The sequence below is a fragment of the Pyricularia grisea genome, chromosome I (assembly GCF_004355905.1).
Source record: "Pyricularia grisea strain NI907 chromosome I, whole genome shotgun sequence".
NCBI classification, from domain to species: domain Eukaryota; kingdom Fungi; phylum Ascomycota; class Sordariomycetes; order Magnaporthales; family Pyriculariaceae; genus Pyricularia; species Pyricularia grisea.
Window position 1 is genome coordinate 3,506,372 of NC_044973.1, and position 26,980 is coordinate 3,533,351.

The following is a 26,980-nucleotide window of genomic DNA, read 5'->3' on the forward strand; positions in this document are numbered from 1 at the left end:
TACAAAAGAAGGCTCAAAGAGATCGAGTGGAAGAGAATGATCGCCAGACGAACGAACGTAGGTACCGTCAGGTACGTTGTAGGTACAGTCAGTGGTAGGTGATGGGAGATTTCGGTGTGGCGTGCGAATCAGTGTTGGTACGGTACTTGATTTGTTTGTTGGCCTTCCGAGGGCGGCCGTCAGAATCCAGCCTAACAAGTGAGAGAATTCCCACCAACAACAAGAAAAGAAGTATGCACTTGGAGATCAGTGCCTGATTGTGAAGGTAATAATGAGGAGGGATGTGAGTGTCCTCAAAGTGAAGCTGCCTCGGGAACGGGCCAGAAGTTAACAGCAAAAAGTCAAACGTTACTGGAGCTCTGCCTCTTTTTTTCAAGCCAACCTTGTAACATAACCCGTCAATTCACAAATCCGTCCATTGACAAGAGCTAGCGGCCTGAGGCAGAATTCAGCTCCCGGACCCCACATTCTGGAAGGCACTGGGATCAGTAACCTATCAATTCTTGATCATCAAGGGTTCGGGGAAAGGCTGCTGTGGATCCGCCAGGTTCCCAACATCTAGCGGCCGCCAAGGCGTGTTTGAGATTGAATCCCAGCACCATTTATCGTCGCCGACTGAAAGAGTGGCGCCTGGACCTGTAGCAGTAGAAATTCTTTCCGAACAAACGTTTTCTTCTCGACAAACCCATGAGATACTAGTCGCCCTGAGGCTATTCTAGCCTGATGTCGCGATACAGCAATCTCTATCTTATTTCATTTTATTTTTACTCTCACCCCGTTGCACATACAATGCCCTGCCCTTGTAATCAGTCCAAAGCTACACGTGAGCGACCTGATAGCACAAACCAAACCCCTGACACATACTATAAGGGCCTGCCCCATTGCCCAATGTGGGGTCTTGATCTGGTTGCTGCGTTTACCACGACCCGCCTAGCTGTCAACGGAAACAATTGGGGCATTGTGGGTTATAACGATCGTCAAATGTCAATTCATTATCATCAGATGTCTATACGGGGTACGTTGTATAAATGAATTCCAATGCTTCGTAATTCCCTGCCAAGCTCGCATACTATAATTAGGTATTCAAAGGGTCCTTCAACCATCTCCACCTGGAACACCCTACCAACCCAAGACACTGCCCAGCACATTCTTCATCGCAAAGTACATTTGCACTCCTGCGCCGGCGAAGGGCCGCAAGACGTATGGAGAGTTAAAGCTCACAATCTTGCTCACAGCCCTGACGACCTTTTTCTCAGGGGGATCGGATGAGAAAAACCAAATATTCATCATGTCGTTAGTGAGAGTCGTGTATCCATCTACTCGCGGTCCCATCTCTATCTCGTGCTTTTCGATCGCCCTGTCGAGACGATCAGCAAGAGATACGTCTGCACTTTCGTTTTTGGCTGCTGCGATGATAGCTGCCGACAAATCCAGGGCGTCTTTGAGACCGACATTGACGCCCTCACCTGCGAATGGGGTCATGACGTGTGCCGCATCGCCAATGATTGTGAAGCCCCGACGGTGCTTCCAGCGGAACCCCACAGGAAGCATGTGGAGCTGACGTGGAATGCATTTCTCCTCACATTTTGCCAGGCTATCCTTCAAGGTTTCGTTGTAGTCAACAAAGGTTCCATTCTTCCCGAAAAGTATCTCCTTGACTTCAGCCAACACAAGCGGATTCTTGCGCTGGTCCTCCATCCAGCTCTCATCGGCCTTGAAGATGGCATACGCATGGAGCTCCCCAGAACCCATTTGCTGGATCACCAGTTCACGACCCTGAGAGTGTGCGAACACAGTACCGCGGTTGACCAGCTGGTAGAGCTCAGGGGTTCTCGTTCTCGGCTCCGGTATGGCAAGCTCGTACATGCTAAGGCCTGAATAGACCGGCGTCTGGTCGGTCAACACCTTGCGCACCTTGCTCCATGCTCCCTCTGCTCCAACAATAAGGTCGAAGCCGGACTCGGTGCCGTTTCTGAAAACAAGGCGCCCATCCTCTTCGACGCTTTTCAGGTGGTGGCCCCAGCGAATCATCCCTTCGGGCAGGCTCTGGCCGAGCAGTTGCCTGAGCAGGGCGCGGTCAATTTCTGGACGCGAGCCAGCAAGTCGGGTCTTGTCCTTTCCTGAGGCCTCCAACTGCATGAGGATGTTGCACTTCTCGTCCATAATTTTCATCGCTTCGCCATCGTAGCGTGCAAGCTTCTCAAACTCCTCTTCAAGGCCGGCTTCTCTCATGGCGGCCAGGCCGGTGCCGGTATGCAGGTCTAAACTGCCGCCCTGCGACCTATAATTGGGGGAATCTTCGCCCTCGAAAACAGTGCATTCAATATTGGCCAGGTGTAGTAGACGTGCAAGCATGCAGCCGACTGGACCAGCTCCAATGATAGCTATCTTTGGACTTGGACGGCTTGTAGTGGCCATGATGAATATCTGTTGAAGAAAGGGGTTTTGTTGCTGGTTTGGAGATAAAAGATAATATAAATGGACACTAGATCTCGATTCAGTCACAATTTGAGAGGTTTTTTTTTTTTTTTTTTTTTCTTGAAGACTGTTTTTGCAAATGTTGAAATGTCTTGTAGGTGAACACTATGAACAGCTTGGCAAAGGGGTCTTGGCTTCGATGTATTTATACATGACGCTAGATAAGCCTGAATATCCCCCCAAGGAAAAAAACACTACTTCATATCCATACTACCTAGGCCTAAATAGATGCAGTGGTTGCATGCTTCTCTCACATGGTATAGTTGATCTGTCCGAACTCCGAAAAGCGTTCGGCGGCTTCCATTGCAGGCAACTTGTCAACACCAATGGAAGCTAGGGCGGATGCTGAGTTTCGCCTTTCGGCCCTAGCTATGAGTGAGAATGACGGTCCACCGCGAGGCGAACTATTATAGAGGCTCGCCTATAAGAATCGCTATCCATGCGATCCTCTCCCAAAACACGAACCAGTGACCAAACAAAGTCGGCGTTCACGAACAATTGCGAAGGCCTCAATACGCTGCCGTCATATCGAATCTCTCAAATCCGAGACCGAGAAAAGAACGGTATACTTCTTCCTACATAATACGTCATTGGAAGTCACATGTCTTGCTTGGAAAGGCCAACGTATAAATGCGTGCCGCTGCCTCAGACACGGGATTTAGCCGCAATTCAATAGCAGCAGTGAATTAAGATCAGACCCAGTCCAGAACCCAACCGCCCGCTGCGGTACGAGGCACACCGGTACTCGCTCTAACCGTTTCTGTTCCTGTCATTGAGCTCATCTACGACGCAAGAAGCAAAAGTAACTAAAAAGAAAAACAAAAGTAGCGAGCGCAATGAGGGGATGCCGGATCATCCCATCTCATATTCAGAGTATCTTCTACAATAGGGTGAACCGTCTAATCTAATCGTCTCTGAACACCAAGGTACCTAAGCTATAATGGCAACTGCGCAATCAGGTAAATAAGGTATAATGCCAACATTCGAGAAACGCTGTAGCGCATGCTGCACCAAGTAAAAACTATTAATTAAGCGTATTAATCGGTTGTTTACCATCCGTCGAATAAAGTTAGTTACCTTTACTTGGCGTTAGTCTACACCGTAGTTTGAGGCAGCTATCAAAGTCTTGGTTAAGTTGCTTGGTTGATTGTTGGGAATTCCCTCACGAAGGCGTGGACGATGTCGAAACGAGATCCCGGTCGTCCAAACGTCTCTTTCCTGAGGATGGCCATAATGGACTATGAACCCGTTGAGAAACCAACGAGCCGATATAGGTTCCGTTGGTTTCATTAAAGAACCCAATGTCGGATTTGGGCCAAACAGTGTTAGCATGTGGACGGGAAGTGCTGGCTAGTAAGAAACAAACTCGTCTTGAGCCTGACAACCCGCTTCTTTACCCCGATGATCGTGTCCAACCCGCATTAGGTCCGCACTGTGGTGGGGGTGGTGAAACACCAGGCTGCTTCACGGATAGAGTCCCTTGGATGTACAGTGCGCATTCCAGACACAGAGGGAAGAAGTGGGGCGGGTTGGGCGCCGCCCAAATCGGCACCCGCAGATCGTTCAACGCAGGAATTTACCTGCCAGCTGCGACGACGAGTCCAAAGCCGCCTGTCACCGTCCGACTGACCTGCAAGCTTCCTGCTGCGAGTCGACGCTCAGAACCTCTTTAATTTTTCTTTATTTCTTTGTGAGAGAAAAAAAAAAACCAATGTCAACAAACACCGACTGGTACGTACCACGTTGATACTACTACTGCTGCACCACTTTTTGCTCTACGTTTGATTTGAATTTGGCCGCGGGAAGCGAACGACTCCGCGACGCGTACCGACAATTTATGATTATTGCGTTCGCCCAACCCAACCCAATACGATTCGATAACGATATCACGACGAAGCGACCGTCACAACCGCACACCCGGCCACCTGGCTAGGGCTTCCAAATTATCGCTTTAATACGAGATGCAGGCTCAAGGAGGATCTCAACGTTCGATGCAGAGAAGATCGCCCGGCGCAGAACCAGGCCCGCCGCCGAATATTCCCGTGCGATCCATATCTCCCGCGGTTAATATGATGACTGGACCGGTTCAACCACGCGCCTCAACGGCTTCAAACAGGTCAACTGGAAGCAGTAGCGGAGGCGGCGGTGCGGTATCTTATGGCCCAGGAAATTCTGGAGGAGGCAGCACCCGGCGGACAAACGTAGGTGTTTTGGCTTTCATCCTGCGTCATCATTGCTCCTGTCACAAGCTTCTACCTGCAGCGCAGCAAGTGCTTTGGCCATGCTGCTATCTGCAGAAAAACAGCCATACTCTTGCCCCTTTTTCTTTCGTCCAATATAGTATTGCTCCCTTATTTCCCATTGCTTGAGTACAGGAGGGACCTCTTGGTTTTGAATACGCTGATTGCTCACACTCAATATACCAACCAGTCATCGGGCAGCTCCGCAATGCCCCTATCGCAAATAGAAAAGAGTGTCACACGGCTACTCGTGGCAACAAAGCAGCTGTTGGAAATCCTTACACAATGGTCGCGTGGTCAGGCAACAGACAGCCAAGTGTCGGATGTTTATGTCAGACTCGGTTACGAGTTCAACATGGCTTGCCGTGCTTTTGGTGCCATCAACGTCGATACTAGTGATTTGGGAAACGTGCCCGAAAAGCTGCGGAACATTCTTGAATCAACACTTAGTCAAGAAGCCAGCGTCGAGAGTTTGGAGAACTACTTGCCCAAGATCCGCGATATTATAATTAACCTCCTCCACGGTCTCAAGAGAAAACAGCAAAAGCTGAGGCAAAAGCCGCGGGACAGGGAAGATACTTCGGCCCCTGATAACAACTTGGGTCGGACCTCGAGCACCAGCACCACGGCAAGCACAAATACTGGTTTGAGCTCGCTATTAAATGAAGGAATTGAAAATGGGTACCGGCCCGATTCTCAGAGCGGGCCGAGCAAGAATGCAGCGAACAACAGGCGAATGCCACGGGACCAGTCTCAAAACTCAGTCGCTTCCGAGCAGTCATCGTTATCGAGCAATACCATGCAAAACATGCCGGTACTTCCTCCATATCCTGGCGATGATCCCATTCCCGACCGACCACCGCCGCAAGAAACAGTCGACGTAAACTCATTCCCCCCGCCACCTCCACCGAAGGCTCAACAAAGCGCGCTTGCGGCGCTACAGAGAGGCGGGGATTTAGAAAGAAGAGCTTCACGGAGATATTCGGCTTATCAAATATCCAAGCATCTTGGCCCAGGCGCAAATGGCATACCTATGCTCCCCGCGCAGATGGGGCCTATTCCCAACAGAGGCCGTGGGGAGATCAAGGAATCGCTGCGCGCAGTACAGGGAAGGTCAGACACGCGTCGAACTCCAAACCAACGTGCCTCACGTCTGGATGGTTCGCCTGTCCGTAACCCAAGTCGTGTCACGGAAGACAAGCAGCCATTCGACTCTGAGCAATCCGACTCCCAGTCAACCATAAGGCAGCCTCAGACCAGCGCCACGCTCAGGGGCCCTCCTACCGACGACTTTCCCGTCGGTGTACCTGACGATGGAGACCTGACCCCGCAGCCCTCGCGAACCAACGCCAAGGACTACATATCAGTCGAGAAAGAGCCTGCAACAGCTGCGACGACGACACCAGAAAAGAAATCTCCGGGCGAGCAGTCGCCGACAAGTACGAAGGAGCTCACCCTATTTTTGCAGTACAAGTCGAAGGTCAAAAAGTTTGTGCTCCCCAGTGGATACAGTGGGCTTACGCTTGGACGCCTACAACTTGCGTTTATCGAGAAGTTCTCTTGGAACACTCATAACAACGGAGCCGATTTACCCGAAATTTACATCCAGGATCCGGTATCGGGGGTTCGACACGAACTTGAGGATCTTGCTGATATCAAAGATCGTACCGTGCTTGTGCTCAATGTCGAGGCCCTGGACGAGGTCAAGAGACATATTGACGAGGGACTGAATTCGATCAAGACGATTGTGAGGGAAGTCAAACAGAACGTGGACGACCACTCGACGGCTCTGCAAAGAGTTTCGGATAGGCAGCAGGAAGCTGCAAAAGAAATCGCACGCCTGGCAGCTGCACCACCGCAGGCACCTATGACACCACCGGCCGAACACTCGCCGCGATCATCAGCCACTACATCGGCACCTGTTGTTTCTCGAAGACCAAATCCCAATGAGTTGTCTGAGATCAGGAATCTGCGACGTGATCTGGCCGTCCTACGGCAGACATACTCGCACTTTCAGTCCGAAATTGAAGGCTCCATGGCGTCACTGCGGACCAAGGCCAACAATGTCAAGGTTGCAGCAGCCAAGGCATCTATGCCTGATACTGAGGGCGGAGGTGGCCAGGCATACGTTATCAAGGGTCGCAAGCAGCTCAACACCGACTCTGACAGACTTGTCACGCAGGTCGACGACCTTCAGGATATAGTTGAGGATCTTCGCAAGGATGTCGTCACCCGTGGTGTCCGTCCTCGCCCACGCCAGCTGGAGACGGTTGCTAAGGAAATATCACAGCTTACCATAGAGCTTAAGAAAATGGAGGAGTACATGAAACGTGAGAAGCCCGTGTGGACACGAATCTGGGAGAAGGAGCTGGAAGAAGTCTGTCAAGGTCGTGAGGAGCTGCGCATTATGGAGGAGCTTATGATCGATCTTCAGGACGATCTGGAAAAGGCATCCGAGACCTTCGCACTTGTGGAGCAGGCAACCAAAGAACAGCTCAAAGATTCCGGAGCAGGCAATGCCGCCGGGCCGATTGGTCCTGGTGTGCTCAGGCAGTTCTCAAGGGGCCTGGAGAACATCGGCAACAACGCTCTTGTCGACCCCTCAGCTGCCAAAGAGGGCGTCCTTGGAGAGGTGCGGGCTTTGCAGCCGAACCACGAGAATCGACTAGAGGCCATCGAACGCGCCGAGAAGTTACGGCAGAAGGAGCTCGAAACACGCAAGGGCAACGCATTGACTAAGGAAATCACGGCGTTTGTGGGTGAAGGCAAGCTCAAGAAGTCCGGAGGCTTTGAGGAAGTTGAACGGGCCAGAAAGGCAATGGATGATAAGATTCGCAGGGAGGTTTGGGAGAGGCAGAATGGTATTGTGCCAGAAAATCCTGTTGGCGAGGAAGCAGCACCTGAGACGGGTGACAACGTGGCTGAAGTTGAACCTGATCAGGCTGCCCCGCAAACTTGACTTTGGCTGGAGTCTGACGAGACGGAATGATGTTCTTGGAAAGAAGAGGATGTATCCATCACACTATGTTTCTTTTTTTCTGTCCTATCAACAGAATATTGCCCGATACGCGCAATGGGTTTCGGTCGCATTTCTTACGTTCATATTTTTGATGCTTTCCATTCAGCTGTCGGACAAGACTTGATTACATTTATCTTTTTTTCACGTTCGCAGGGCACGTTTTGGAGCGTTGTTTATAGCATATACTAGCTTTTTCGAGGCCCCTTTCTGTTCACTTTTATCTTTCTGTACTATGTTTTTTTTTTCGGTAATTGGGTGGGCGTTTGTTCTCGTGAAGCGTGGAGCATTTGTCATTATTTGGATCTCAACTTGACATGTACGTTACTTTGAGTATCTTCGTTTTGTCCCGGTTACACTCTTGGCTTTCTCGACTTGGATCCCCCGGGATTAGGTATATGCGTCTTGGAGTCTTAATACCTGTCTAGAATTCCTTAAATGCTTGAAGATCATTTATGTGGACTTGAAATTTCTAGCGCATTGTTCAGCTTCCGTGAATGAAATGAGACACTGTAGAAAAAAAAAGGGGCAAGATTTGGCGTGTGCTCGTCAAATTCATTTCTATTTCAAAGTCACTTAGATAGTCTAGCTACTATCAGACTTGACGTGCTGATCATCTTTTGCAAAAGTATTGGCCACGATGAACGGAAAGCATGAAGTTGCCTCCAAGTATACCTGTCGTCACGGAAGAGATTTCCGATTAGTTTTACTAGCTGAATCCTGGCGACTACCAGGCCGGGAATACAGAGTCCTTACCTTGACCGCGTCAGCTCCGGCCTTGATTTTGCCCCACGAGACAGCCTCGTCGGGTCTCGCGCCGGCGTCGCTCCCGTCAAACTCCTGAGCAGTGTTGATGTAGACAGCGGACTCGGCTCCGTTGCGCATCAAGCAGGCGTTTGCAATGTGATGCTTGACGACGCCGCCGCCGAGGATGATGATGCCAGCCCGCTTGGCCCGCACGGCAATGGTGTTGATCTTGCGGATGTCCTCGACGATGTCGACGCGCAGGTGGCGTGGCGACGCCTTGAAACTGTGAAAGTACAGCATGTCGCCGAGGCTGCCGTCAGTAAGGGCGGGACAGAAGACGGGTATGTCGTTCTTCCAGGCCCAGTAGTAGACGGACCGCTCGTCGTTGATCTCCTGGCCGAGGCGGTGGATGACCTTGCTCGGGGTCCAGTTTACGGAGTCCTGGCCGTCGTCACCCTTGCCCCTGCCCACCTCCTGCTCGTCGAGCATCTTGTCGAGGATGGGGACGACCCAATCCTCAAAGGCGCAGTAGTTGGAGTTGGGAACGACGAGGTTCCCGATGCGATTGAGACCCTTCTTGCGCAGGTCGGCGCCTGAGGCGCTAAAGGATGACATGTACGTGTCACCGAGGCACTTGATAAGGTCCTCCTCGACGCCGCCGGCCGTGGTGACGATGGCCGAGACGTGCTTATGCTGAACGAGGTAGCGGAGGACGCCGCGGAGGCCCGACGAGATAAGGTTGGAGGTGTAGCCCAGGAAGATGGTGGTGCGTTCGCCTGTTTCTGGGTCGCTCCATGCTCTCTATATTTGGTTGTTTGGGTTGTTGTAAAGACAAGACCACTTGGTCAGCTATCATGTTCATCTCATATGAAAAACTATTTTCCTTGAATGCAAAAAAAATATATATATATAAAATATAGCAAATAAAAACATGGTTTTTGTTTTGTTCTCTCAGCTAACCATGTCGTTGATGATGCGGACTGCCTCACACATAGATGAGGCTTGGAACCCCATATGCCTCATGCCGTCGAGGAGGTCCTCGGCCGTGATGGCACGGCCGCGGAATTTGTTGAAATCTAGCTCCTCGACCTTTTGCGAGCCGGCCGGCATTGCGGCTGATTGGACCAGGACGGCATCCTTGGCCTGCGTTGGGACTTGGGACTCTTGTGACATGTTTTGGTTTGGTTTGTTTTGTTGGCGTGCCGGTGGAACAAAGTACTGTGGACTTGGGGGACTATTGTCGAAAACTACTGTGTGTGTAGCTTCAAGTTTTTAGACTAAGTGTGGGTTGCAACGCAAAGGATGAAGCCAAAAAAAAAAAAAAAAAAAGATTTCATTCAGTTAAGGTAGGTAGGCTGACTTAGATGCACGAGGGGCGAGTTGCAAGGGAGGGGCTCTCCATAAAATACATGACCTTGTTTGAGGTCTAGATTTACTGCACTGTACTGTACGTACAAAGTACCTACCTATCGGCCGGCAGGTGCGGAAAGAATACGCCGTCGACATTGGATGGATGATCCACCTTACCTAGGACCCAGGTACTGAACTTGACCACCTTGGGTAGTTAGGGTAACTAATTATGTATTGTCCGTACTTGGAAAAGGAATAAAAAAAGCAAATTTAAACCTCTTTTCGCCCAGTCGGGTGACGGGAACTGGTATGAGTCGGAAACCCATACCTTACTAAACGCGTACCGAAGTTCGCAGTTTCGTCAGTGCAGAAATCCCCGCTGCAAAGTTTGCCAGACTTCCAGCTACTGCCCGCGGTACGATCACTAATTAGGTCGAATTATTATCCGACGGACAAGTGTGTATTGTACCATGCTTTGCGTGGTAGTGAACCACATCAAATTTCCAACCAGTCTGACGGCGCGGCTATGTAATCCATGTTGTGCTACTACCACGTAGGCGTGCGTAGTGGAGTCCCTTACTCCGTCTCCGTACATTGAAGGAAGGGCTCTTCCCGTCATGCGATGGCCTGGTTGCTTTTTTGACGACCTTATTTTACTCAAGTTTTTTGTGCGCAGGGCCGATGAAAGCAGATTTGGGGGTCGTTACATTGTCGACGTGTGTTTTCCTCTCTCTTTCTCTGATTGTGTCGCCACTCTTTTTACAGGCCACCCCGGCCATTTCAGTTTTTGAAGGTCATCGGTGCCATGGGTGTCATCAAAATTCATCAAACAAAATACCACAAAAAGAAACCAGGGGTCGTAGACACACCACTCTCTGGCCCCGGTGTGATGCATGGTGACCTAAACGACTAACGTGTTGGACGACCAAGGATATGGAGCTCAGTGGGGATTTTGAGACAGCACAGGGCCGGCTTGATGAATCAAGTTTTGGGCCCAATTAAGCTTAGCGCAGGCCCGGTAGCGGCAAGCGCCACGCGCATTGGAGCACGGTTTGAGGCTGGGATGATTGGGCTGGGCTTGGCTGGGGGGTGTGGGTGTCTTTGCAGGCTTTTACCGGGGGTAACGCCCGCCGCAGCACCAAGGGTGCCCGGGAATCGAGAAAGCACGGGCGGGTGGGTTTGGCCTGGTTTGGTTTGGCCTGATGGATCTCGAATTCGGGGCGACCTTCATTCTCCTCGAAAAGGCTTTTTGCTTGTTTTTGTCCCGTAGCAGCCCTTCAACAATCCGGCAGCCGAACGGGGAGAAAAAAAAAAAAAAAAAAAAAAAGCGCTGCCATCATCCAAAAGCGCTGCCGAGTTAAACATCTCGCTTCCGCTAGCAACATCGCCTCCAATCACGGATATTGTTTAGAATCGAGAATTCTTTCAACTCTAAACCGACCACACCACACCACACCACAACGCGAGGCTCAGCTGTCGCCGAGGCCACGGCTTGAACCGCGAAGTTACGCCTAAGGCACGACCGTGACTGTTTGTGACCACGAACGGCAAACAGGGTCAACGAAGATCCAGTCTGTAACGGATTCGTGTTGAACCCCAATTACAAATAAGCACACGCACGCAGAAACCGACGCGCTGCATTGCCCGTGAAACGTTCAGAAGGGCACAAAATATTATCAACCCAAAAGCCGGTGGGCGTTGAAATGAACACAGTTTTCACCGGGACTTAGTTGTATCAGGGCCGCTGTGCCCTTCACTCATGTAATGTGCGTATTGAAACATGCTCCCCAGGACTTTTTTATACTGCAGGTCTGAACCTTGAGCTATTCCAAGCGGGTGGCGAGAAGTCCCTGCTGCGGACATTGCATCAAACTTTGTTTTGATCGTGATGTATTGTCCAGCCAACATCATGCAAGACATGCGTACTTATCCATAACCATACATACAGGTCTAGATACGGCGGTCGCTACGATGGCGATCGACGCTCTCGGTCTCCTCACAGGTCCCCGGATCGCTACAACGACCGCGGGCCGCCTTATAATGATCTCGATCGGCGCCGGCTTTCGGGCGAATCACGCGCCAACCAGTCGGCTTTTGGTGCAAACAGAGATGGATACCACAACCCGCCGTTCGGAAGAGAGCCTCCTAGAGGGCCAAAGGCACTGATAGATGGTCCTGGTGGTCCCAGAGGTGGATATGCTGGCGAGTATCGCGGGAGAGGCGGGCGCGGACGTGGAAGGGGTTTCCGGGACGATAGTCGTGATCGCGCACGCGATCGCGAAGACCACCGCGTTGACCGTCGAGACCTGCAGTTTCGTGACGAAAGACTAGAGCGGACTGACAGAAGTAGGGAGCGAGAGCGCGATTTTAGGCACCAAGGAGACAGCTTTCGCGGCCGACGTCCATCTCCCCCCAGGCCGCGGTCCCCAATAGGAAGGGAACGCGATTTTCACAACCGCGACAGAGATCGGGATGTGCCCTTGGGCGTTGATGGTGAGAGAGCCAGACGAGGCTCTCGCGATGGTCCTCTCTCTGCGGGATCTTCCAACTCGGATCAGCACTTCGGGCACCAGATGTATCGCGGAAATCCCAGAGGTGGTCGTGGTCGAGGCCGAGGCGAACGGGACCGGGGTGGTCGGGGTGGAAGGAACTCGATATACGATGATCGCGACCGGTACCGCAGCCGCTCTCAGGATGGGCGCTGGGGAGGACGGGACATGAGGGATGAGCGCGATGCGCCGCCAAGGATTATGGACGATCATCGACCGCCGAGAGACCCCAGAGATCCCAGAGATGATCGCTCTCCTCGCGACCGCGATCTTATTAGGCCCAAGGCGGACAGAAATTCTTTGACTCACGAGCAGCAACCGCAAGCCAAGGAAATCTCGCCACCGCCCATAGCGCCATCAGCACCCGCATATGGGTCCATAGTCCCCAACAGGATTCCGTCAGCCGGAGAGATACAAACCCCCACAGGCAAAGCGCCGCCTACCGGGCCACGCGCATTGACAGAGGAACGGCCCGTATCGGCCGGTCACCAGGCAGGAAGTGATCGTGGGCCATCTGTTGGGCCATCCAAGGCTGCGAGTCACGATGGAAGCCCCCCCATACCGACGGGGCCTCGTGCACAGCAGCAACAGCAGCAGCAGCAGCAACCGCCGCAGCCAAGGCCGTCGAGCAAACAATGGATTAACCCAGCCATTAAAAGAGTGCCCGACTCGCCCAAATTGAACAGATCGCAGAGCTTCGCATCGCAACATCCAAGGCCCTTCGATCATCGGCCTGCCTCTTCAGGCTCTGAGCGCCAAAATGAGTATGGAAATCGCCCGACTAGCAGCGACGCCAAGTCAGATGCGCACACGGATAGTCACCTGCATTCGCTACACATGGCTGAACCCGGAGAGATCCTACCCGATCACGTCGTGAGGGAGACACAATCTGCTAGGGCTTCGATAGATCGTGAGATGCGACCACCTTGGTCGGCTGTAGAGACCACCATGCCTACGTTCGGGTCAGCAGCGAGCATTGCACGGGCTTCGCCTACCCGACAACGCCAGCCTACGGCGAGCCCTGTTATGCAGAAGCACAGCAGAGACGGGCAGCTCACTCAGACTCCTGCGCAGACCCCGGCTCCACGACCAAGACCACGTCGCAAGCCCATACTACGAGTTTCTGCATCCCGTATCAATGCATCGCCCAAGGAGACTCTAATCCCACCAGTAGTTGATCAATCTTCTGACTCGGATGAAGAGGATATGAACGATTATTTTGAGATGGAGATTCAAAAGGCCGAGGCGGAAATCAAGAAGCTCGACGGCGAGGAGTCGTCAGGCTCCCCACAAGATGCGATTGCATATGCTCGTTTGATGGTGATGGCGGCTACACGTTTGATTTCAGAGCCCAACGGGCTAGGAGAAATTATAGGAACGATTCCTGAAAAGCAGAAAACGCCCAGGCAAGAGACACCGCCTGCTGGCTCTGAGATGCAGGTAGATGCACCTGTCCCAGAGCCACCAAAAACCAAGGCTGCAGCTGATCCTCCTGCTCAACCTCCTGTTCAACCTTATACTCAACCTTCTGCTCAGCCTTCTGCTCAACTTCCAACCCAACCTTCTGCTCAACCTTCTGTTCAACCTCCTGCTCAGCCTCTTGCTCAACCTGAACCCGTAACCAAACCCGAGACCACTCAAAATGCAGAGAAGGTTGAGGAACCTGCCTCCAATCCAGAACCCAAGATCGAAGATGATGTTGAGATGCAGGATGCGAACATTCCAAATCCGGTCCCCGAAAAACCAGAGCCTGAGCCCGAGCCCGAGCCCGAGCCCGAGCCCGAGCAACGCGATGTGGATGTTGTCATGGAAGATGCCGCGGAACCCCCGCCCGTCGCTGCGCCAGTGCCATCGGTAGAGCATCATGTGCCGAATGGCGTGGTGACAAATGGGGACGTGCCTGCTCCACCGGCTCCTGAGCAAGAAGCCTCCGTGGAAAAGCCTACGAGGCCCAATTCGCCAGATAAGATGGAAGAAGATGACGATGCAACCGAAATCGATGACTCGGACTACGCCACGATCGAGTCTGCACGGCAGTATATGGTCACACCCCCCTTGGAAGATTTGCCCGTATTTGATGTGACCCCGTGGCACGAGGATGGGGCGTTACTCAAGTCGTTTGTACCTGCAGACGGCATCTCACAGCTTGTTATGCAGCGGTTCAAACAGGAGTCTGGTTTGAAACTTGAGGAGATATCGGTCGCCCAGCGCGATTATCTCTCCAAGTACGAGGGATATGTACGTTCCAACCTCGCGGATGCACCTGGTGGTGCTAAATCCCGTGACAAGAACGGAGGCGCGGGTCAGGGAGGTGGAACTAGCCCGCGAACCGCTCCTGAGCCCAGACCGGAAGGAAGGAGGGCGGGCAGATTCGCTACTGAAAGAGACCTTGAACGTGTTATTCAGGCTAGCAGAGAAGAGGAAGAAGCTAGACGGGAAGCTGCCGAGAGAGCCAAAGATAAAAAGGACGAGAAGCCTGTTTCGAAGGAGGCTACGATTCCCAACATGTTCTGGAACGATGAAGAACGCGCCAAGGAACTTTTTATCGACACCTCTGGCCTAGTCAATACCGAAACACTCGTGGCGGCCTGGCACGTTCTCCCTCCTGTCTGCAATTTCACAGAAGAGGAAGAGGCGTTGTTTGAAAAGGCCTACCTAGAGTTCCCCAAGCAGTGGGGTAGGATCGCGGACCAACTGCCCAAGCGTGACTTCAAGTCGTGCATACAATACTATTATCTTAAGAAGAAGGAGTTGAACCTCAAGGAGAAGCTTAAGAAACAACCCAAGAAGCGTAAGAAGGGCCGTGGCAAGGCTAGGTCCAGCGCCCTTGTGTCTGAGCTTGGCAACGGCGAAAACGAGACCGAAGAAAACAATGGCGAGGGCGAGAACGGAGAGCGTAGGCGCCCGAGGCGTGCCGCGGCTCCGACTTTCAATTTTGAGTCTGCAGCAACGCCAAATCATGCCGACTCAGATGGAGCTGGCTCAACAGGGACCCCGGGCCGCCGCGCCAACGCTGCCAACAAGGACGGGAATGGAAACGAGAAGCCCGAGAAGAAAACAAGGAAGCGCCAGCCCAAGGAGAAGAAGACAGAGGTACCCAAGCTTGCTACAAACCTGGTACCGACGCCTCCACTGGCCACAAAGTCTACCACCAACCGTTCCAGGTCCAATTCACGAGCCCAAGGGGGTCCGGATTGGCCTTCACCGCAGATCCCATCCACGCCTGGAACCATGCCGGTCTTGTCACAAGGGATGCCACCACCATTCGAGATACCCTCACCTGGAATGCAGCCTGGTGTTGTGCCTGCTCCCATCGCTACTGCTGAACGGTCGCCGGCCACACCGTTGCCGACTGCTGCAAGCGAGCCCACTGCACCGCCCTTGCGCCCAGATGTTCCGGCGCCATCGCCACAAAGCAGCGTGTCAACTTTCGAAGTTGGACAGCCGTCCGGCTCCGAGCGTGGGCGTGCCCAGGGTGGAGCATCCAGCTATTGGAGTGTGTCTGAAGCGAACGACTTCCCGGCGTTGCTGAGGTCGTTTGGCACCGATTGGGGTGCAATTGCTGCTCACATGCAGACCAAGACTGCGGTAATGGTGAGTACTTGCCAACGTTCTTTTTTTTTTTTTTTTTTTTTTTTTTTTTTTTTTTTTTTTTTTTTTTTTTGCTTAGGGATGGCGAGACGCGGGTGTGTTTGTTGAAGAACTGTGCTTATCATTTACTTGCCTTGCATGCAGGTTAAGAACTACTACAGCCGTCAAAAGGACAGCGCGAAGCCCGAATGGGAGCAGATTGCCATCGAGGCGGATGTCAAGAAACAACGCGGACAGAAGCGCCCCCCTCCACCAACACCCACAGGCGGCGCTCGCGGAAAGAAATATGACACTACTCCGGCACCCAATCTACCACGGCCCATCGTCTCTGCAGAGTCAACTGAAGCTCCGATGCAGGCGAAAGTGGAACCGCAGGGCCCTTCTCCGACCCAAGCACAACCCGTATCGACGGCTCCGAATCAGGCCTTTGGACGGTTTCAAGTGCTCGCTCCACAGGCTCCTCCTGTGGCTTCTCCGACATCTACCGTAGCTCCAACCGCGCCCGCCCCACCGCATGCTATGCAGTCTCCCATTGTGCAGAACCAGCCGGCAGCAGTACAACAAGCCAAGCCTGCTGTGGCACCCGTTGCCCAACAGCAGCCGCTTGTGCAGGCTGTAGTGTCGCCTATTGCATCGCCGTCTGTTTCGCAACCACACTCGCAGACGGTGTCTCCTCGGGCACGACCTGCGAGGGGACCAGGGATTACGCCTTTTACGTTTGCTAACCAAGAGATGGAACGGGAGCGCGATCGCGAGCGTGAACCGCAACCGATTGCAACAACCCAGCCACAGTCAGCCCGAGCGTCGCAGAAGCCCGTTGCCGCCGCAGCCGCAGCCGCAGCCGCAGCCTCCGCCGCCATGCCGGGTCCTAGTCACATGGAACCATTGGCACCGCAAAGACCTACTTGGTCAAACAACAACAGCGACATCGACGCTCAAATCAACAAGATTGCCCAAAAGCGGAACCAACGCAACGACGTCTTCATACAGCAGCAGATCCAGCAACAGGCACGGGAAGAGTCGAGACAAGGCAGCGAACGCTCTGTAAACACGCCGGTACACAGTCCGGCACCGGCCAGGCTCAAGCAAGAGCCGGACGTGCCGCACTTGTATGATGCGTACCCTCCCGCCCCTCCGGTTCCTCAAGCGCCTCCTAGGAGCGCTCCTATGAGAAATGAAGCGGCTCCAGTGCCAAGGCAGTCAGAACCGCCCCATCCGCGTATCGTTACTTCTGTACAGCCTGTTTTTGCTCAACAGCAGCCACAGCAGCAAGCACAGCCGCAGCCAATTCAGCAGTTGATGCAGCAGCCACAGCAGCAAGCACAGCCGCAGCCAATTCAGCAGTTGATGCAGCAGCCACAGCAGCAAGCACAGCCGCAGCCGATTCAGCAGTTGATGCAGCAGCCCATCCCACAGCCTATCCAGCAGCCCATCCAGCAGCCCATCCAGCAGCCCATCCAGCAGCCCATCCAACAACCCATTCAGCAACCCGCTCAGCAACCCATCCAGCAGCCTCCTCCACACAGGCCTATGCACTTTGGCGAGCCTGGCCCGCCTGTCACTCCATCTCACGGATCTCCGATTGGTATCGAGAGGCCGTTGTCAAGGATTCAGCAGCGCCCAATGCCTTCGGTACTCATGGAGCAGCAGCAGCAGCAACAGCAGCAGCAACCACCACCGAGAGAGTCTACACCTCAGCAGCCTCCTCCCATGGCCGCTCCACCAGTGCCTGCACCAAGGCCTGCTGCCAAGACGTCTAACTTGATGGCCCTCCTAAACGATGATCCGCCGCCACCGCCAGCTGCTCCTCCCGCCAAGAGGGTTGTTGACGTGTCAGCAAACAACAAGGTCAAGGTTTCCTCGACACCTCCACCATCTGTCGTTACACGCCCGCCGCCGCCACCTCCCCAGTCCGCTGCACCTTCGCCGCTGCGTGAGAGTCAGACTCCAATGTTTTCACAATATCTGCGCAACACTCCTACTACTTCGGGGGTGCCATCACTGAAACCGTACGGTTCGGTCAATACCCAGTCTCCACAGCCACAGCATATGAGCGTGCCCAGACAGGCGGTTTCTGGTCACCCGATGGAACAAGCGCCGGAGCGCGACTACTATGGTCGACCACAATATCCTCCGCAGCACCAGTCCCCTGCAACCAACTCTCCCAGCGGTCATCACTTTCCTCCGTCCCAGAGTCAGCAGGCACCGGCAGGGTACCAAGGACAACCAGCGCCGTATGCTGCTCAATACGGAGCACCGGTCACGCAGCCGCACTCTGCATCGCCAACGCCACAATATGCAGTACAGTCCTCCAGGCGTGACCCAGGACCACCGCCCCCTAACCGTGGTGAGCCATCATGGCAGCAGGAGAGGACACCAATGCAAACCACTCAACCGCCGCTGCACTGGTCACAGCAGCCACCTCCTCCAAAGCACAGTCAGCCTCCACCACAGTCTGCATGGGGCGCACAACATGGCGGACCCCCCAAGCCACCTTCTTCAGGAGGACCGCAACAAGGTGCATGGTCGGGTGCCCCCCCTCCAGGGCAACAGCCGCCGCCTCATCATCACATGGGAATGCGGGACGACAGGGGATATGCTATGCATGACCCTCGAGATTCCAGAGATCCCCGGGATCCTAGGGGAGATCCAAGGGCAGACCCGAGAGGTGACATGCGGGGAGATCCTAGGGCAGACATGAGGGGAGACCCAAGGGGAGACATGAGAACAGACCCACGAGACATGAGGACGGATCCCAGAGACATGAGGACGGATCCCAGAGGCGACATGAGGCAGGATCCAAGAGCGGAAATGAGGGATCTAAGGGCAGATATAAGGGCAGAGATGAGAGATTCAAGAGAAGACATGAGAGGGGATCCAAGAGATATGAGGGGCGTTATGCGCGAGAGGGAAATGCGAGATGTGAGAGACCCGAGGGACCCTAGAGATCCTAGAAACCAGCCTCCTCCCGGCGGCGGGATGGTGCAACATCAACACGGCCCTCCGCCCCCTCAGCACTACCAGCAACATGCGCCGCCTCCGCAGCATCATCAACAGCACCCGCACCACCAGCACTCACACTCGCTGAGCGGGCATCAATACCCACCTCCACCTCCTAGGGATGATCGGCAGGGTCCGCCCCCGCCTCAGCAGCAACAGCAACAACAAGCTCCGCCGTACCCCAGGTATGCTAGCACTCCGGGGCCGGGAATGACTAGGGAGCCGATCCCGCCGCCGCCGAGGAGTTACACGCCGGTCAGCGCCATGTATGACAGAGGTGGTCCGCCGCCGCAACAGCAGCAAGCCTATGGTGGGCCGCCACCACCACAAAGGGGCGACCCGCTCAGGGATCACATGCAGATGAGAGGTGACATGGGTGGGATGCCGCCGAGAGACCCGAGGGAGCAGCAACACCTGCAACAACAACAACAGCAGCAGCAGCAGCAACAGCAACAACACCAACACCAACATCAACAGCAGTCAATGCTACAGAGACAACTGAGACCGCATGAGGAGTATTCTGGTCGGGATCGATACGGGCGATAGTTGGAGAGTACTTGAAGGTAAAGAGAAGCATTTCTTGTTCTTTGGCCAGGAAATATTTCCATGGGCGGCATACATATTACACTTTTTTTTTGTTTTCTTGTATAAGACATTCCCATTCTAAGTTACTATTCTATACTTGGCGTGTTTACGTGGTCAGAACTTGTGCTATCAGGCCTGTTATGGTTTAATGTTTCCTTGTCGCTGACGAGAGTTGTACGCCTCGTGGCATATGGCTATCGTTTGGACAATATGTGGTTCCAGTCATGGCGTTTTCAGAGCGTAGATTATTTTTGCAGATATATAAGGTACCTTATACTATGAGCTTATTATTTTCAGGAGCGGGAATGCAGTCTTTTTGTCTGCACTCCACATTCTCTTGCCACTTTGATTGCACCTGGACGGTTAACACGCCGTTCTACGTCTAGAATATCTGACTTGAAGCAGGTGGTACCTGGGTGGTCCATGTGGGCACTTGGGTTTGGTTCCGCAGAAATGGGCGGGGTAAGCTGTAAGTGCGTCCTCGATGTTGTTGATACCAGCCGGCATTCCGAACCGGCATGAGCATCAATTAGGATTGGGCTCATTAGACACAAATAGTTGCGGTTATTTTTCTTTCAACCTTTGCCCTGTTTTTTTTATATATTTTTTAATCAACTAAACTGTACACGAATTGGATATACGACAGAATACCTAACCCATTTATTTACCACTAGCAGCGACAATGACAGCATTTTATGAGTTGATTGACAAGGCGGTCCAGGAGGGCGTTGCACCAGGGCTGGTGCTCATTGCGGGGGACAAGACGGGTAAACAACATTAGACTCCTTTGTGATAATATCTCTTCTTTTTTCTCTTCTTTCTCTTTTTGTTCTCTCTGCCACAAGGAAAGGTCTAACAAAAAGCACCATCCCCCCTCTCTCGTGGAACACCCTGCACAGAAATTTCAGGCAAACTCAACTACAGCAAAACATTCGGCAACACAAGTCTCAATGGCGCCGGCGACATCCAACAAAAACAACAACAGCCGCAGCCCATGTCGGCAAAAGACAGCGTCTTCACCTGGATGTCGCTGACCAAGCTCCCCACGGCGGTCGCGATCCTGCAGCTCGTCGAGCAGGGCAGGCTCTCGCTCGACGCCGACGTGGCCGACCAGCTGCCCGAGCTGGCGGCGCAGCCCGTCATCAACACCACCACCACCACCAGCAGTGATGACGACGATGATGACGACGGCGAGGCCAAGCACACTCTAGTCCCCAGACACGCCGCCATCACCCTCCGCCACTTGCTGTGCCACACCTCGGGCCTGCAGTACCCCTTCATCCCCGGCCCGCTGGCCGCGTACTACGCGAGGCAGGCCAAGGCGGGCGGGGAAGGATTCGACATGGCCAAGCGGCGGGCGAGGGTGCAGGAGCGCTTCGGCGTGCCGCTGGTGTTTGAGCCCGGGCGAGGGTGGTGCTACGGGCCCGGGCTCGACTGGGCCGGGCTGCTCCTCGAGCGGACCGTGGGGGAGTCGCTGGATGCGTACGTCAAGCGGTCGGTTTGGGCGCCGCTCGGGGTCGACGAGGGCGAGATGCCGAGCTACTTCCCGAAACCCACCAGCAGTGGCAACAACGTAGCAACGAGCGCCCGCGGGCCAGACGGCAAGATGGTTGGGGTGCCTGACATTGCCGCGCCACCGGCGCCCGAGGCGGCGTTTGGCGGCGAGGGCATGCGCGGCACGATGGAGACGTTTGTGAGGCTGCTGCGGTCGCTCGCGCTGGACGACGGCGTCCTCCTCCGGCCGGAGACGGCGGCGCTGCTGTTTGAGCCGCAGCTGCGGGGCCGGTGGGACGCGAGCAAGACGGCGCTGAGAGATTTGCTCGCCGGTGCGGACTGGTTGAGTGGAGTGGCGCCGCCGCAGGGGGATGAGTATGATTGGGGCCTGGGTGGGCTCCTGGTTGATGGGGATAGCCACGCGTACAGGCGGCCGGGTTGCTTGATATGGAGTGGCATGTTTAATTCGAGCTGGGTAAGGAGCTTCTTTTTTTCCCCTTTATTTGTTATGGTCCTTGTTGAAAATACTGACTTTCAGGGTCGTTATAGTTTATTGATCGGGAAGCTGGTGTCTATGGCGTCTTTGGGACGCAGTGTCTCCCGCCGGGTGATTCTCCCATACGCAATCTCACAGAAGCCTTCCAGGAGGAGGTTTACAGAATGGCAGACAAGTTGAGTAAGTCTAAAAGCTTACTATAGAGGTACCCCCCAATTAGACTCAAAAGAAAATAAGAACCCCCATCATGTCCCAAACCCGGAAATAGTTAGACCAGACAATATGTCTTTTTGCCTTGGCCAGGGTATAATGCTTTTATGCCCGAACTCCAGTGTAGAAATACAACCAACCCAGAACAGAACACCCAGTGCAAACGATAATACAATGTAGAAGAAAGACACCCTTGCGCCGATACACCCCGTTTTCTCTCTAATCAATCTCCCAGCCTCTTAGCCGGCTTGACCGTCCTGCCCGATCGCGTGACAACCGGACCACGTGCGGCCGGGGTTGTCATCCTCCTGGCCCTGGCCCTTTTCACGGGAATCGGCGACGGCGGCGTCTCAGTCGTCCCCGTGCTCTCCGGCGCATAATCAGCGACAGGCTCAAGAGATTGGATCTGTACAATCTCCACCAGTGGACGGGAGCCATTGTTGCTGGGGCTGGGGCTGCTGCTACCGACAGCTGCATGAGACGAGCCCGGCATCACCTCGACTGACGCACGAGATGTGAAGGGTGACGTGACTGGGGTCATGCCGCGGCCACGCTCAGCCTCCACGGCATTTGCAACCGTCTCAGTCAGGGCACACACCCTGATTATGAGACCCAGAAGGTCGAAGTCGTGGCACCGGAGAGCCTGGGCGGTCGCGTCGGAGATGATCATGTCGCCCGCGGTAGCTGCGTCGAAGGTCCACATGTAACGCCGGAGTTGACGCTTGATCTCGTCGTCGCTGTTGAGGACATCCAGCTCATCCCGAAGCTGTTGTTCATCCTGCTGCTGCTGCTGCTCGGCGCCCAGTCTCTCTGTTGGCCTTGTGTCTGCCTGGCCCTGTGTGATCCTTCTCTCCCTGCGTTGCTGCTCCTGCGGTTGCGAGATGAGTTGTTAGTATCTCTTGGGTCGCGTGGTGCAGTTGCGCAATTGTCATTCCCCAGAACGAATCAACTATCCATCTCTGTAACTCACCCAGCTTGGATGTTTTTCACGGCCATTTGCGGCCTCTCTGGCGGCAGCGCCACGAACATCGCTCTCTGGGAACTGGCCAGGAAGCGTGGCGGGACGGAAATGTGGAATGCTTTGATCCGACATCTCGACGATGGGTGAGGCTGTGTTTTTCTTATCTTTCTGTGTGGTGCAATGTACCAGAAAGTCGGGAGCAGTAAGTATGGAAGAATGGATGTAGTCTAGCCAGAGGTTGTTAGGACTTGGTGTGGAATTTGTATGGTCGATCAAACAGAAGAATTGCCAGTTCCCCCAAACCCAGCTGGGGGAGGTCGCCTTTTTATATGTGTAGTAGTTTTTGAGTTTGTTTGTGTTTAAATTGTAGAAATAGATACATGCATGCATGAGGCAACAGAAACCGCTTTACTAGACCGAGTTTATGCTCGAGGCAAGTCTCTGGGTCTAGTCTCTCTGTGTTGTATTGGTTGCTTGTCTCGATGCAGCCGCTCCCCACAAAGTGCGATAAAAGAGCGGTCTTTCTCAAATGGCGAAGTCGCGTGCCTTGTGCTACTTCTTTCCTTTCATATCAAGCATGATCCGACCGCGGTGAGGAGTTGGGAACCGCCTTCCACTTTCACCACCTTGCCTTGGGACTACTGACCATTAGGTACCTATCTAGGTAAGGTACCTACCTACCTTAGGTACCTAAGGTATGCCCATCCCCATACTCATTCCCTGTCCTGACACGAGAGTTTCCTTCAGGGAAATCTATCGTGTATACCATACCTAGAGACGATACCAGTTTCTCTCTTTATTCGATGGCTGGTCACGGTTGTCACTGGCAACTGAACTATATGCATAGCTGCTGCATAGGTATGTAACCGCAAACCTTGAGCGGTCGCTTTGGGGGTCAAGACAGGCTTTTCATTGAGGGAATCTTAGGTCAAATATAGCATGAGGAAGTGTAAAGATAGATGAAGTAGGTACACCACCAACCAGCCACTTTCAGCAGTGTCAGCGGTCACTTTGAAAATCCACCCTGTGAAATCTCACAGCGCTTGCCCAGACGAGGCTATTCCGAGCCCAGTTACGACTAAAACTATAATATTCGCTGCATCACCGCATTGTTGTATATATAATTAATATAAGCGCCACCTTCTGCGGAAAACGGTCAAGGTTTTATAATGCTGAGCGCCTTTGCGTAATACTGTTATAATGAACCCCCCTGCCCCGGCCTTTACAGGGTCAGGGACTGACGTTTAATTAAGAGAGTTACGTGATTTCAACATCTATATGCCCAAACACTTACCTATTTATGTATATACACATGCTTGTTTTCCAAATTGACCTATTTCCACGGCTGACAAGTACTCGGTGCGGCGCGGACTTTCTATGGTAAAAGTATAACTTGACTACTAAACGTGGCTGCTTAATAAGAACGCTGATGAGTAAGTGGTCTCTAAGCTTGTAATATATTAGCTTCACATCTCCCAGACTTTCAAATATTAAAAGATGAGCAGCCTCTCTTAAAAAAAAAAAAAAAAAAAAAAAGATTCCGTCAAACGAAATCATTGTGCATTTTCTCCAATCAGTAAACTAAATAACACTACCCAGTTATTATTTTTGGTGCCGAGAAGAATCGAAAAAAGGGACTATTAATAGATCGGTGTTTCAATAATTAAACAACCGAAAGCAGACAATATAGGTACCCAAACAAGGCTGCCATATGGATTAAATCGGGGTCGATAGCCGTTGATACCGTACAATCTCCAGGTTGAGGGTCTGCTTACCCCTCTTGGGCGGGGTGGCCTTGGAATCCATGAAACTCTTGGGTTTCTCCATCTTCCGATGGGAAACAAGGTAGAAATTTGTAGTGGACGTGATAATAAATATATATACCACTTCGTGTAACTACCTATCTTGTGTTACCAGGTTTAATCCACGTTCCACAAACACATCTCCCCACTTCTTACTCCCTCACACTGGGTACAATGTGGCTCATCAACACCCAGACCTTGGCACTGGAATACTTTACCAGTCCCAAAAAGGTCCCCTACGCCATCCTCTCGCACACATGGGAAACAGAAGAAGTTACATTTCAAGAGTTCCACGAACTGGGCACAGCAAAGTCTAGAAAAGGGTTTGCCAAGATCTCCAAAACGTGCTCCATTGCCAGAGACCGGGGCCTTGAATATGCATGGGTCGACACCTGCTGCATCGACAAGGAGAACGGCGCAGAGCTTTCAGAGGCCATAAACTCCATATTCAGATGGTACAAGGATGCAACCGTCTGTCTGGTTTTTCTTTCCGACCTTGCTCAAGGACATGAGAGTGGGTGGGCTTCCTGCCGCTGGTTCACCCGGGGCTGGACTCTCCAGGAGCTCATAGCACCATCGAATATCGAATTTTACGACGCAAGATGGAATTTCAAGGGTACCAAGAGGAGTTTGCTGCGTCTTTTGTCCTCGATAACCGACATAGATGACACTGTCCTGTCGGGAGAGACGAGACTGGACGAACTGCCCGTGGCCAGAAAAATGTCGTGGGCAGCGAGAAGACGAACGAGCCGGGATGAGGATGTTGCATACTGCCTGATGGGTCTGTTCGATCTTAATATGCCACTATTATATGGCGAAGGCCAAAAAGCCTTTATGAGGCTGCAAGAACAAATTTTGAATCAGACGCGCGATCTTAGCCTTCTTGCCTGGACCGCTCAAGATGAGCCTCACCCATACGATGACTATGAAGACGGCGATGACACAACACAACAATTCAGAGGCATTTTCGCTAGCTCCCCAGCTGAATTTTATGCATGTAGGAGCATTGTCTCTCTGCCATACCATCTTTGGGCACCAATGAGCGAGGAATTTAGCATCACGAGTAAAGCGTTGAGGACCAACTTACCTCTGATTTATGGCGATCAGCCGATCGAGAAAGATGGGATTTCGATCGTTCAAGAGACGCAACCGTGGATGAAAAGGACACCGAAGAACTTGTCGCTGCGCCTGCAGTGTCTGGAAAGTGGTTTGGTGGGCAAGATGACAGCGGGCTTGTGTATCGTCATCCTCCTCAGACAGACCAGCAAGGGCCACGTTCGAACAGGGTTCCGAACGACGCACTACACATGCGACACCGGTATCGGGGAGAATCAACAAGAGGTCTACTTCACCGCCCCGACACATGTCAGCCCTTACCTCTCGCGCAAGATCTGCTCAGAGTACACCGGAGCCCTGTGGCTACCGAGCCCGATCCTCGGCGGTCCTCGGCTCCAGGAGGCGTTTGCGCCGCCCGAGGTCTACGACCAGGCCAACAGCGTCTTTCGGCTGGACGGCGGGCCCGGCATCTTTCGCATCTACCTCGACTTTAGCATCGACCTTAACCCTTCGCCCGGAACAAACGAGAGTGGCAACCGACCGAGTGTCCTCCACTTTCTGCTGATAGTGAGTCATCGCGGAGACACCAGAAGCGGCGGCAATGACGACGACCCAAAGCCGGCATTTTCCTGTGCCATCATCCCCGAGACGTCAAATTTGTACCAAGTAGCGCTGAGCCTTCTGCGGGAACAACGCCAGCGGGGCATTGACGAGTTTTTCAAGACGGAGCTCTCTTCCTTTCACCGGCCGCTCCCGAAATTGGTCGAGCTGAAGTCGATAGACGGTTATATGGGCGAGTTACGGCTAGACATAGTCAGAGTTCCGATGGAAGAGTTCAAGCTGGTGGACAGGCCGGCCAAAGATGATTACTTGTACTCGATTCAACTCGGATGGAAGCCTTGGGTATCAACGAACACTTTGTCTTTTGTCTCGCAGTGAGAATGAGCAAACATGATGAGAATCTCCTTGTGTTTCTCTGCGAGTTGAGCGGAGGTCTGATGTTAATATTCCGAGACCAGTACTGCTGAAGACCGAATTGATTGGTAGTGGGTGCTGCCACACCTAATAAAAACGGCATTCTCCTCTATAGTCGGAATTTCCATTTCTGCCGAATGATGGGTGGTACGATGACGCTGATTGGATCGTGACCGCGATGGTCGATGTCATGGTGCGTCACCAATCCAAAATTCTGTATGGGCGAGGAAAAATGAATATCTTCTGCCCGGTTGCACTACTTGCCCATATTTTTTTTTTCCAGTGGCACACAAATGACTTTTTGACGATTGGATTGATGGGTGAAGCTATGCCGTGCAAGGAAAAAACGAATCCGAAAAGGCGTGACACAATACCGCCCTCTTGGCTTGGCGTTTGCCATGAATGTCTGCCCCTCAACACCTGTGGGCTT

The 26,980-nt window shown here is 53.0% G+C and overlaps 8 protein-coding genes across 8 annotated transcripts; 5 read left to right on the top strand and 3 right to left on the bottom strand.

Annotated features, from left to right (window-relative positions):
- Positions 1-1,119: 1,119 nt before the first annotated feature.
- PgNI_06113 (uncharacterized protein) lies at positions 1,120-2,418 on the bottom strand (the record flags this gene model as incomplete). Its single annotated transcript, XM_031126141.1, has 1 exon — positions 1,120-2,418. The coding sequence occupies one exon, from the start codon at positions 2,416-2,418 to the stop codon at positions 1,120-1,122; it is 1,299 nt and encodes a 432-aa protein (XP_030981926.1).
- A 1,702-nt stretch (positions 2,419-4,120) lies between these two features.
- On the top strand, positions 4,121-8,168 carry PgNI_06114 (uncharacterized protein). The gene is made up of 2 exons (XM_031126142.1): positions 4,121-4,679; positions 4,909-8,168. The coding sequence occupies exons 1-2, from the start codon at positions 4,440-4,442 to the stop codon at positions 7,675-7,677; spliced, it is 3,009 nt and encodes a 1,002-aa protein (XP_030981826.1). The 5' UTR covers positions 4,121-4,439; the 3' UTR covers positions 7,678-8,168.
- PgNI_06115 (uncharacterized protein) lies at positions 8,154-9,654 on the bottom strand (the record flags this gene model as incomplete). The annotated part of the gene is made up of 3 exons (XM_031126143.1): positions 8,154-8,409; positions 8,491-9,282; positions 9,442-9,654. 3 exons carry the CDS (start codon positions 9,652-9,654, stop codon positions 8,320-8,322), a joined length of 1,095 nt encoding a protein of 364 aa, XP_030981925.1. The 3' UTR covers positions 8,154-8,319.
- A 1,153-nt stretch (positions 9,655-10,807) lies between these two features.
- On the top strand, positions 10,808-11,242 carry PgNI_06116 (uncharacterized protein; the record flags this gene model as incomplete). Its single annotated transcript, XM_031126144.1, has 2 exons — positions 10,808-10,922; positions 11,160-11,242. The coding sequence occupies 2 exons, from the start codon at positions 10,808-10,810 to the stop codon at positions 11,240-11,242; spliced, it is 198 nt and encodes a 65-aa protein (XP_030982511.1).
- A 292-nt stretch (positions 11,243-11,534) lies between these two features.
- Positions 11,535-19,517, top strand: PgNI_06117 (uncharacterized protein; the record flags this gene model as incomplete). Its single annotated transcript, XM_031126145.1, is given in 4 exon segments — positions 11,535-11,543; positions 11,562-11,707; positions 11,780-15,974; positions 16,116-19,517. The coding sequence occupies 4 exon segments, from the start codon at positions 11,535-11,537 to the stop codon at positions 19,515-19,517; spliced, it is 7,752 nt and encodes a 2,583-aa protein (XP_030982503.1).
- A 605-nt stretch (positions 19,518-20,122) lies between these two features.
- On the top strand, positions 20,123-21,824 carry PgNI_06118 (uncharacterized protein). The gene is made up of 3 exons (XM_031126146.1): positions 20,123-20,323; positions 20,456-21,525; positions 21,600-21,824. The coding sequence occupies exons 1-3, from the start codon at positions 20,239-20,241 to the stop codon at positions 21,747-21,749; spliced, it is 1,305 nt and encodes a 434-aa protein (XP_030981765.1). The 5' UTR covers positions 20,123-20,238; the 3' UTR covers positions 21,750-21,824.
- Positions 21,825-21,979: 155 nt separating this feature from the next.
- PgNI_06119 (uncharacterized protein) lies at positions 21,980-22,849 on the bottom strand (the record flags this gene model as incomplete). Its single annotated transcript, XM_031126147.1, has 2 exons — positions 21,980-22,624; positions 22,727-22,849. 2 exons carry the CDS (start codon positions 22,847-22,849, stop codon positions 21,980-21,982), a joined length of 768 nt encoding a protein of 255 aa, XP_030981764.1.
- Positions 22,850-24,693: 1,844 nt separating this feature from the next.
- On the top strand, positions 24,694-26,514 carry PgNI_06121 (uncharacterized protein; the record flags this gene model as incomplete). Its single annotated transcript, XM_031126148.1, has 1 exon — positions 24,694-26,514. One exon carries the CDS (start codon positions 24,694-24,696, stop codon positions 26,512-26,514), a length of 1,821 nt encoding a protein of 606 aa, XP_030982477.1.
- Positions 26,515-26,980: the final 466 nt, after the last annotated feature.